The following is a 12,668-nucleotide window of genomic DNA, read 5'->3' as shown; positions in this document are numbered from 1 at the left end:
TGTTATAAACAAATTATTAGCTTTTCTTGTAATAAATAGAAACTGAGGGCAGTGACTGGCGCTAGACAGTTGAATTCAACACAAATACAAAATAAGACATTAATTAAATTACCAGTCAAGTTAAGAATACAAAACAAACGAGAGAAAACGAATAGCAGTGGAACGAGAGAAAGCACATCGGAGATTCAGTTTCTGTAATAGTCCTTTCTTTAGCATTCATGAGGAGCTTTTAGCTGCACATTCTGTGCATGTCTCAAATCATTACGTGTTCCCTACATAGTGCGCTAACACATAAGTCATGACTGTCTGTTAGAACCGAGTCGCATCACAGCCGTGCTGTTATTTAATATTTATATCTATCATATTTATATATATATATATATATATATATATATTTTCACTTGGTTATTGTGTCTACATATCTCTCTCTCTCTCTCTTGCACATACACAACACACACATCTGAATCCTGACGTAAGCTGTAATCTGAAGACATTGGTCCTTTAAAGTGTGTGTGAAGACAGATGTGACGTCCAGCTGAACACCCTGCACTGGTAACACAACACGGCTCAGTTCCGTCTCCGCACAACACCAGGGATTCATTAGATGGTCATTAGAGATTCATAAGAGATTGTAGCCACATGCTTTCGGGACAACGTTGTGAGCCAATGCTTTTGGACGTCTTTCAGAACGATGGCTGAGTCAGTATCTGATACGGATATGAAACCCTCCCGCTGATTTCTCGGCTCATGTGGTCTCCAGTCATTATCGGTGTTTATATTCAGGCCTGATCGAAGAGCCTGTCTGCAAGAGTGTATGAATATCACAGGCAGAGGTCAGCAAGGCTACATCCAAACTGATTATTATATGTGTGAGTGAGAGTATGACTTCCATGATCCACTGCAGGTGTGTGTGGACATGAAGGGGGTCGAGCCAGGGAGAGTCCAGGGCGGGACTGGACCATTCTGCAGGGGGAGACACCGTAACAACCTTGTGTACAGCAGTGCTGCAGGAGATGCAAAGTCTAACTCATTTCTAGCTCATTTGTAGCCATCCTCTGGTCTTTTATTAGTGGTCATTGCATGCTGTGTGTGTGTGTGTGGGCAGCTCTTTCCTGGAAGGCGGATACCAGTGAAAGGGTTTGGGATTTGGTCTCCAGCTCTAGTGCTTTCATCTGCTTTTTCCATTTTGCCATGTGTTTGTTCATCAGTGAAGATTCCGATAGGATATTTTAGGACGGGTTCCAATAGGGTTCCAGTCTTTGGGGCAACTCAGTCCCAGTATTTTGTGACATAGTCATCAGCCACAAGATTAAAAACACTGACAGGTGATGTGAATTAGTATACAAAATATTAACATACTACACTGTTTCTGACCAGCAGTATGTGATAATGCACGAGCAACTCATATACAGTACCACTCAAAAGTTTGGACACACCCACTCTGGGAGGGTTTCTTTTGTTTTGTGCCATTTTCTACATCTTGTGAATGTACAGTACCAGCCAAAAGTTTGGATATCTTCTCATTCATCCATCCATCCATCCATTATCTGTAAGCGCTTATCCAGTTCAGGGTCGCGGTGGGTCCAGAGCCTACCTGGAATCATTGGGCGCAAGGTGGGAATACACCCTGGAGGGGGCATCTTCTCATTCAATGTTTTTATTATTATTATTATTATTATTATTATTATTATTATTATTATTTTCTACATTGTAAATGAATATGAAAGACATTAATTCTATGAAGGAACACACATGGGATTATGTAGTATATAAAAACGTATTAAATAAACCAGAATATGTTTTATACTTTAGATTCTGCAAAGTTTCTTCAAACACATTTGGCATTCTCTCAGTCGGCTTCATGAGGTCGTCACCTGGAATGGTTTTCAGTGAACAGCTGTGGCCTCTTCAAGAGTTAATCTGTAGAACTGCTCGCCTTCTTAATGTGTTTCAGACCATCACTTGGGTTGTGCAGAGGTAGGGGCTGGTACACAGCTCTATACAGTGAATAGCCCCATTCTACCACAGACTAATGAGAAGATGTGTCCAAACTTTGACTGGTACTGTATCTCCCTCCACACTGTGTAGCGCACAGTGTAGGTCTGCACTGATTCTGCACTAAAATGGTGCATCATACGTCAGATAATAAAACCATTTATATTCATTTCAAGCTTCAATTCCCTCTGTCTATCATTTAGAGCACTGTCTCACTGAGTAGTGCACTAAGTAGGGGTTAAGCATGTCTCATCGGGTGTTCCTGGTGTTCAACAGGGGTTCAAGGAAGAACAGTGGGGGAACCGTCTGCAGGGTCATGGGTGTCCATAGCTCATAGATTTTCATGGGGAGCAAAGGCTGTTCCTTTAGGTCCCACCCCACAGAAACGCTACTGTAGCACAATTCAGGCTGATATATGTGCGGGTCCTTTGGCCACATTCCAACATCAATGTCCCCATAGAAAGACAGGAGTCGCCCGACAGGATGCGGAAATGACCCTGGCACTCACCCTAGAGTGAGGCGTGTATTAAGCAAGACTATTTATGGCATGCGGTTTACTCATTAACACACAGAGACAGACACACACACAATCATGCAGTCACACAAACACACACACACATGGTGGTCCAGTTGTAGGAAATGGACTCTTTCTTGTGGTCTTGATGTTATTTTGATAGACTTAATTAAACTTTTGTCTCCCTCTGTCCATTTCTGCCTTTCCCCTTCTTTCTGTTTCCTTCTTATTTACTTTGTCCCTCTGTCTTTTTTTGTCTTTCTCTTTTCCCAGCCATTTTTCCTTTCCTTTCTCATTTCCCTTATTTTCTTTACTCCTTTCCTGCTTTCTTTTTTTTTTTTTCTCCTCTGTCCCTTTGCCCATTCGTCCTTCTTTCTGTCCCTTTGCCCTTTTTCACTTTACGTCCGTGTCTGTTTTTCTCTGCCCTTCGGAACGTTCTCTTCCCCTCTCTCCCTCTGTCCGTATTCCTGTGAATGTAGGTTAATGATCTGAGCAGTGTTCCATGAGGAGCACTCCATGGAGATAACTTTACCTTGAAGATACACAGTAGCATATTTGTGTGTGTGTTTGTGTGTGTGCGCTTCTGTAGATCTGAGGATTTGTTTAGTTTTTTCTTCCCTCTTTAACACAGAAACTCATGCTTTCTCTCCAGACCCAGCCACATCAAATATAAATAACACATAACAAGTGACATCAGCCGTGCCAGATATTGTATAGGAAAGAAGAACATGCTGATTTATGACCGCAAAATGTTACAGTAAGTTTATGATTCACAATCTGCTGGGATGTTTTTCCCAGATGGTGGGACTGCAGCAGCAGTTTCAGGCACTTTTTTATACACAGTTTAAAATAGTCATTTTTCTTCTTTTTTTTTAACTGACGCCGCAATGTAAATTGTATTTAGAAAATCAAAATCAAAAGCATGGCAGTTTCAGTACTACACTGAAAGAAGTGTTCCAGTAGTGATTGTGACTTCCCCATCCTCAATCCTCAAAAAATGTCTGACCCCCTCCTTATTGACTGAATGCTACTTTTAGCTGCACCAGTCTGAACACAGATGTGGAAATGCACTCACAGCTTGTTCAATCTTCATAGAAATGTATTTACATTTTTTTTTTACAATCGCTAACATCGCTTTGTTCTGTAGTTTCATTCATTCATTCATTATCTGTAACTCTTATCTAGTTCAGGGTCGCAGTGAGTCCAGAGTCTACCTGGACGCAAGGCGGGAATACACCCTGGAGGGGGCGCCAGTCCTTCACAGGGCAACACAGACACACACACAAACTCACATTGACTCACACACTCACACCTACGGACACTTTTGAGTCGCCAATCCACCTACCAACGTGTGTTTTTGGACTGTGGGAGGAAACCGGAGCACCCGGAGGAAACCCACACGGACACAGGGAGAACACACCAACTCCTCACAGACAGTCACCTGGAGGAAACCCACACGGACACGGGAGAACACACCAACTCCTCACAGACAGTCACCCGGAGGAAACCCACACGGACACGGGGAGAACACACCAACTCCTCACAGACAGTCACCCGGAGGAAACCCACACGGACAGGGAGAACACACCAACTCCTCACAGACAGTCACCCGGAGGAAACCCACACGGACACGGGGAGAACACACCAACTCCTCACAGACAGTCACCCGGAGGAAACCCACACGGACACGGGAGAACACACCAACTCCTCACAGACAGTCACCCGGAGGAAACCCACACGGACACGGGGAGAACACACCACACTCCTCACAGACAGTCACCCGGAGTGGGAATCGAACACACAACCTCCCGTTTGTGTAGTCACATTTTAAAAACTCTAAGCACAATTAGCACAACATCCGTCTGTTGTGGACTAGACCATTAACACAATTCACATTGTTTTCACAATATATGCAGTAAATTAACGTTTCTAAAATGCTTACATTTTCTGCACACACAGGATTTCCCAAAACCAAAACTATGTATCTTTCTTGACTCATTTACAAATGCTTGCACACAGCACACCAGAAATGAAAACCGAATGTTCAAAACCTTGAATACGTTATAAAACATCTGCTTCTGGAACATCAGCAGGTGAAAAGCTGCATTTCTGAATAAACAGATAAATGGCACGTTGAGAAATATCTGATGTAGATGAATCACACCTGATTCTAAACTCACTCAGAGATATTCACTGGTGTTGAAGTGCTGTCAATGACATGGACTCATCCAAAGGAGCTTTCTGGATTGAGTGGTCAGTGTGGGTCTACAACACCATACAGAAGCAAAGAGAGAGTGAGAGAGAAAAATTTAATAATGTCTGGACAAGGGAGAGATTAAAAAAGCACTGTACATTTTTGTGGGGTTTTTTCACACCTTTATGCCTTTATTTTATTTTTATTTTTTTTATATACGGTATTTAATGTTTACACATTTGGGACCAAAGGACATGTTTGTTGGATTTTATGATGATCACTGGTAGAGATTTTATATGTGGTGGTACCCCCAGTGCTACATAAAATATCCTATATGTGTTGTTAGGGAACATAATTGTATCACAGTCTATTATAATATTATTATTAATACTATTATATTATAATTGTAGATTTTAAAGTTGTGTTGATTTCATACGCCCCATTTCATCTCCAGGACTGTTATTTTATTTTACTCAGTGCTATAATGAAATTTTACAAATATTAACATTCCTTTCTGGAGGGAGAAGAGAACATAATGTACCTTTAGGGAACACAGCTGAAGTCTAAAACCACAGGTACATTTCCACTGTTTAGTCGCAATGATGTACTTGTACAGTAGCTTTTTTTTCCTGAGAGTACAGTTATAAACACTTTTACTGCACCAAATCTTTTATTAACTATTCTTTGTCTACCAAGCGATAAATATTAGCCATTCACCGGTAGATAGTATGTTACCAAAAATGCACACATTTGACACTAAAGCAAGAAATGTACAAACCGGGTTCCAAAAAAGTTGGGGCACTAAACAAATCGTGAATAAAAACTGAATGCAATGATGTGAAGATGGGAAATGTCAATATTTTATTCGTAATAGAACATAGATGACAGATCAAAAGTTTAATCTGAGTAAATGTAACATTTTAAAGGAAAAATATGTTGATTCAAAATTTCACAGTGTCAACAAATCCCAAAAAAGTTGGGACAAGTAGCAATAAGTGGCTGGAAAAAGGAAATTGAGCATATAACAAACAGCTGGAAGACCAATTAACACTAATTAGGTCAATTGACAACATGATTGGGTATAAAAAGACCTTCTCAGAGTGTCAGTGTCTCTCTGAAGCCAAGATGGTAAGAGGATCACCAATTCCACCATCGTTGCGCAGAAAGATAGTGCAGCAATACCAGAATGGTGTTACCCAGCGTAAAATAGCAAAGACTTTTAAGTTATCATCATCAACCGTGCATAACATCATCAAAAGATTCAGAGAATCTGGAACAACTGCTGTGCAGAAGGGTCAAGGCCGTAAAACTCTACTGGATGCTTGTGATCTCCCGGCCCTTAAACGTCACTGCACCTCAATGCAGTGCCACAAGACGATTGATAGAGTTAGAGGCCTGTATTAGACATGAATGGAAGAGCATTCCTATTTCTAAACTTGAGAAACTGGTCTCCTCTGTCCCCAGATGTCTGTGGAGTGTTGTAAGAAGAAGGGGGGATGCCACACAGTGGTAAAAAATGGCATTGTCCCAACTTTTTGCGGATTTGTTGACGCCATGAAATTTTGAAACAACATATTTTTCCCTTAAAATGACACATTCTCTCAGTTTAAACTTTTGATCTGTGATTTGTGTTCTATTCTGAATAAAATATAAGATGTTGGCACCTCCACATCATTGCATTCAGTTTTTATTCACAATTTGTTTAGTGTCCCAACTTTTTTGGAAACCAGTTTGTAGTTGTTTCCAGGAAAAAGTCAGTGGATGTCATAAAGTATATTGTTTGCCGGTAGAACTGAAACATGGAAAGTAATACTGTTTCTGTAATGCCATCAACTGTTACAAATTTGCATTGTTTTGCTGTGATTGTCTATATTTTCTTCTTTGATAGAAGACATGTGCCAGTGTTTTGAAGCAATGACTAAATATTGAGGCAGGTTTGCCATGTTTTTATAGAGTTAATGAATGTAGACTTGGTATTTAATTAACAAAGTGTGGTTTTGAGCAGGAAACTATTTGGCTAGTTGTGCGATGTTGTTGTGTTGCTGTGTTAAAGGTTTAGAAAAAGTATCTTAGGTAGTTGTTAAAAGCTTGTTAACAGTTGTACAAAACTGTAAAATAAAAACGCAAGGCTTGGGAGCAGCTAAAAAAAAAAAAGGAATGCTTAAATTGTTTTATTGTTTCTGTCAACACTTTTAGTCCTCATTTAGACGTTAAAATGAAAGTAATATGAAAAGTATGAATCCATGACCTATTTATCCACATCACGTTTTGTAACATAGCTCCGTTCGTCTGTGTGAATCAGTAGAAAAGCTTGGGTTGCGTCCCAAATAGCACCATAATCTCTACATAGTAAACATCACAGATAATAAAACTAAAAATACTGCACCCAGACAGTAATTAGACATTACGTCAACAGGGAAATCTGTCGAAACCTTTTATCTGATTAAAAATAATTGTCACCTTACAACGTAATACGTGAATGCAGAATTCACTATTTTATGACCTAAACTAGCAATCAAATTCTCACAGCAATGTTCCACCATCTACCAAGTCTTTTCAAAGGAGTAGAAAATGAGAGAAAACCGCTCAGTGAATCCCTGTCATTTTGGTGTGTGTTTATTAGAGCTCCATTGATGTAGTGTTTCCCTTTATCTCTCTTCAGATGTGGCAGTTGGCGCCCCATTTGCAGGGGAAGACCGTGGGGGTCTGGTGTTTATCTACAATGGTCAGCGCTCTGGGCTGAAGTTGAAGGCATCTCAGGTGCTGACTGGAGCCTGGGCAGTGTCTGCTGTCCCGGCCGGCTTTGGGTTCACCCTGCGAGGAGACTCGGACCTGGACGACAACCAGTATCCTGGTGAGTGTGAAACCTCCTAAAGCCCACTTCACACCAGACGTGGTAAACACACACCATGTGCCTTTGGGTTTATGTTTCTAGCTTTTTTTTTTTTTTTTTTTTTTAAGATAGTAATGCTGTTTTTATTTATTCATTTGTGCTCAGTTCTCTTTCTTCTCTGTATTTATTGCCATATATCCAGACTTAGTGGGGGACAAGCACCTTTAATGTTAATGTTAGTCAGGTCAGCTAGCTTTAATGGTGGTCTAAGTAACATCAATTCTAATCCAGTCAAGCAGCCTTAATGCTACTCTGAATAACATTAATGCTAATTAACAATGTTGGTCATTTTTAACCACTAAAATTGAACAAGATATGTCTGTTAATGGTTGCACTCCATAGAGTTTGCCCCCATATGGGGGTGGACATGGTAAAAATGGGGTTAGTACAGAATCTCTGATAGATCCAGACCAGTAGGTGTCAGTTATCAGCAAATGAAATCCAGTTTTTGGGGTTCCTCGTTATTAGTTTTAAAGGGAACGTTTACGCTTGTGGGGAAATGCAGTTCTCCCTGGTTAGTATATATTCAGGATCTCCTTGTTTTTAACGTGGAACGATGTGTTTGAGGGGAAAAACGACTGTTGTTTGTACGTGGCTAAAGTGTAACTTCATGTCTGTAAGTTTTTATTCACTGTTTAAATTCCCACAGAAACTCTAGTTGTTTAGTTTTGTAGCACTTTCGGTAATGCAGTTAGCCGCCTCCCGAGTTTGGAGAAATTTCCACCTTAAGTGATCCGAAACAGCAAAAATAATTCAGTGTTACCCACCTATGGAGCAGGAATAGAGAAATATCCTAAAGTCTTTCTGTGTCTTAAAACCTCCAGATGGCGTTTCTCTGCCGTAAGTAGGGAGAGAGAAAGCCTAGCATACCGGACTGAGACACTTTTTTTTTTTTTTTTAACCAACTGGACATTCGGACAGAACGGTTTCCAGCAAAAAGCGACTGGAGAACATCACCTTTAACTTTCTCGTTTCATCTTAAACATTTGTATTTACATTAATGGCATTATCCACAGTGACTTAGTTTTGCACATATTACAGATGGTAGATTAAAAGCACCATTACCAGTCTGGTCCGAACACCCTTTTCAACATCTCTGCAGATGTGATCATGTTTTGGTGTGGACGTAAGCCTCAGCAATTCGACAGAGTTGAGGAATCCAGGTTGAATATCCAGTCTGTGTCTTTAGAGGAATGCGGGGTGGATGAATAAGGCCGTCTCTGTTCTCCACTGAGATGTGGTTTTGATTTGTGTGTTTTTTTTCTAGTATTGTGTTCCTGTTTTGATTGTGACGCTGCTTCAAAGCCCTACAGATGTTTTCCTGTTTTCCATTGTTTTGCCTTTTTAAACTTCAGAGCAATTAGTCCGGCACAAAAGTACCATTTCTTGTGCGTGTGTTCGAGTGGCCGTGAACCCCCTGAATTCAGCCCAAGCACGACTGGGTTCTGTTTGCTGAGAGTTTGTCTGGAAATTTTAAATCCATGGGGTCTGTTTGCTAGGTTCATTGTTCTGCTGCTTTGGCTACAGTCATATATCCATAAGCGAAGCTATTGCATAAAGACCCTCCAGCAAATAAGAAAATGATATAGGGTGAAGGGAGGAGAGTGTTCCATTCAGTGTTCCATCCATTGTTTTACAAAAACCTCCTTTCTACTGTCAGAAAAAGTTTATGAACCCTTTGGAACTATCTGGATTCCTGAATGGATCCTATAGTGGGATGTGATCTTCATCTACCGTGGTCTCCAGGGCTGCACTGATCTGGAGACAGCCATTAGAATTTCTTTGTGGGTGGGATTATAGATTTATTAGGGTGGGAACATTCTGGGTTTGACATTTGTAGTCCAGTCCACTGTTGGTGGAGCCACAGTGGTTTGATAAACACTAATACTGTTGTTAAAATAATTCACATTAATTATGGTCTGGGTATGGAAGATGCCAGTTTTCCAGTTTTGGGAATGCACAGACTGGGCCGGTACACATTGGTTTTGTGGTACTGGCACTTCATTTTATTAATTAGTTTACCATGCCTGTTTCTTGCTGTTTATTGGCTCTTGTCACAAGCAGCTGGCGTTGTTCTGGTTCTAGACATCTCATAATGACCCCAATATCCAGGGGAGCTTACTTGATGGATTCTCTCAAATGTGTAGTGTCGTACCAGACTGGCTCTTTGTGTTCATTCAGAAGCTCAGCATCTTTTGAGGTAGAACGGTGTGTTTGAGTAGGCTGGTTGGTGGCTGAAGTGTAACTCTGTCTGTATGTTTCTATTCACTGCTTGAATTACCACAGAAACTCATTTATAACTCGAGCTGTTTAGTTTTGCATCACTTAGCGTTACCAACTTATGGAGCAGGAATATAGCAATATCCCCATCTCTTTCATATGAGAGAGAGAGAGATATCCTGAGCTAGTTCAGCCGAGATCCTTTGTTTGTTTCACATTTATCAAGCCAGGGATGCATATAAACAATTCAAATTTTCCCAGTGTAAACAGACCAGAGAACTAGCGAATAATGAGGAAACATTCTCTGAACATCACCTTTTAAATATAACTCCATAAATTTGGAAGTGGATTTAAGATGGAAATCTTTCCTGAGTTTTTCTGGTGAATTATAAACAATCTTTTAATGCAATACATCTCAGTAAAAATCTTAAAAAACTTGTACTTTATCTTAATTGAAAAATTGGACTTGATTTTAAACAGTAAGTTTTCTTAGTAGGAATAAAAACCCATGTGTTTAGTAACTAGTGAAACTTTCTTGGACATAAATCCTTCGGAAACCGAATGGTTTTATTTTTTGGTCCATTCCTTTATACAAAACAATCTCCGTTCATGTTTACTTTGAGATGTCTTGCTTGAACGGCCTGTTTCAGATCATGCCACAGCTTTTCAATGAGACTGAGGTCAGCACCCCGACTTGCCGCGTTCAAAAACTATGAAGCTTCATTTGCTTGAGCTGCTTTGTTGTAAACTTAGTCTTGTGTTTTGGATTACTGTCATAATGCATAGCTTCGCTGTTTCTTACTTTTAGATCACAGACAGATGCTCTACGGTTCTAGCACAATGTCCAATTTATTAGCCCTCAGCTGTTACAAAACCCTGAAGCAGCAAAACCCCTGCTCCCTCCACCATACTTCACAGTTGTGATTTGGTTTCTCCATGTTTTATGTTAGTATATTAGTATATTAGTGCACGTAACACTTTTTTCTGTGGAAATTACAGGTCTTTTGCACATTTGTGGAGGGAGGGGTCTGAATGTGTTTCTCTGCAGCCGTAACATGTGTGTGTATGGTTTATACCAGTTGTCATTAAAACATAATGAAATAGAAATGGAGGGTAATGTAAAAAGGTGTATTTCCATGTGTTTCCAAAGCAAAGTCCCATTTAATTCGTTCATTCATTGTCTGTAAGCACTTATCCAGTTCAGGGTTGCGGAGGGTCCGGAGCCTACTCAGAATCACTGGGCGCAAGGCAGGAACTCACCTTCACAGGGCGACACACACTCACATATTCACTCACACACACACACACACCTATGGACACTTCTGAGTCTCCAGTCCACCTACCAACATGTGTTTTTGAACGGTGGGAGGAAAACAAGAGCACCTGGAAGAAACCCACACGGACACAGAGAGAACACACCAAACTCCTCACAGACAGTCACCTGGAGGAAACCCACGCAGACACAGGGAGAACACACCACACTCCTCACAGACAGTCACCCGGAGGAAACCCACACGGACACAGGGAGAACACACCAAACTCCTCATAGACAGTCACCCGGAGCGGGACTCGAATCCACAACCTCCAGGATCCTGGAGCTGTGTTACTGCGACACTACCTGCTGCTGGTTGGCCCATTTATATTGATCAAATCATCTCGATTTTTTAACACACTCTGAAGTATAAATGAAGCATGCAGTTTATCCACAGTAAGGTAAACAACTAGATACAGATACAACAGTAATATGTACAACAATACAACAGTTCAGATGCGGCAGTGTAAAAAGGTGCACCTATATTCAGTAAAATATTGTGTGTTTTCTATTATGACTTGGATAAAGACCAAATAACAGCCAGTCCACATTCTTGGACCTCCTCAGGTTTCCAAAAATCCAGATAAATCCAAAGTGTTCCCAAAACTCTCCCACCTGTAAATCATCAGTGTTATTGTCGGAATAGCAACACTACGGCTGTCACAGTGTTGGTTTCGTCATACAAAGATGTTTTAAGGAAGCGTCGAGTGGTGTGGGTATGTGTGTGTGTTTTGGGAGTTGAAATGGTGTGGACATTGGTGTGTGTGTGTGTGTGTGTGATTTAAAAGGTGTATGGATGGAGAGCTTGGGTAGTAGATGTCTTTTCCAGAAATCTGCTATGTCAACAGTGAAAGAAGAAGTGTTTCATGCTTGAAAGGGAAATCATCTGTGTGTGTGTGTGTGTGTGTGTGCGCGTGCCCGTGTGTGTGTGTGTGCGGTCTAAAACTCTTCCATTAAGACAGATGTTTCTTGCTGAACACAAACCCAAATGGTGATTGAGTTGTAACATTACCCCCACATTCCCAGAGTTGGGTTTTCATGTAGCGGGAAATGTTTAATTTCTTCTGGTTGCCTGGCAACACATGTATCAACATCATTGAGGCGTGGTTGAAGGTCACCTTGACCTGCTGAAAGTCCAGAAATGACACTGGGGGAGTTCAAGCGTGGACTGAGACACAGAATGTTAGAAATAGAATTAGAATTAAAATCACTTTAATGGCCAACGAGCTTGCACACGGAAGAATTTGTTCTGCACATTGAACCCAGTCTGTGCAGTGAAACACATGTTTACACACACACACACTAGTGACCACTAGGGGGCAGTAAGCACACATGCCCGGAGCAGTGGGCAGCCCTAGCTACAGCACCCAGGGAACAGTTGCCTTGCTTAAGCACACTTCAGTCATGACCTGCCATCTCTGGGGATCAAACCAGCAATCTTCTGGTTACAAGCCCAGTTCCCTAAACATCAGGCCATGGCCTGTTCCTTACTACACAGGACATGATGAATTGTTGCCATGACAATGCACATCATACCAAG

At 41.0% G+C, this 12,668-nt stretch overlaps 1 protein-coding gene across 1 annotated transcript in view; it reads left to right on the top strand.

The window, feature by feature from the left end:
* Positions 1-12,668, top strand: part of itga8 (integrin, alpha 8) — a 103,061-nt gene that overhangs the window by 30,360 nt on the left and 60,033 nt on the right. Inside the window, 1 exon segment of the mRNA XM_066683569.1 lies at positions 7,366-7,557. Within this exon segment, the coding sequence (XP_066539666.1) occupies positions 7,366-7,557 (192 nt within the window).

This window comes from Hoplias malabaricus, chromosome 1 (assembly GCF_029633855.1).
Source record: "Hoplias malabaricus isolate fHopMal1 chromosome 1, fHopMal1.hap1, whole genome shotgun sequence".
In the NCBI taxonomy this organism is placed as follows: domain Eukaryota; kingdom Metazoa; phylum Chordata; class Actinopteri; order Characiformes; family Erythrinidae; genus Hoplias; species Hoplias malabaricus.
The sequence above is the reverse complement of the archived record's forward strand: the minus strand, read 5'-3'. Positions and strand labels throughout refer to the sequence as shown.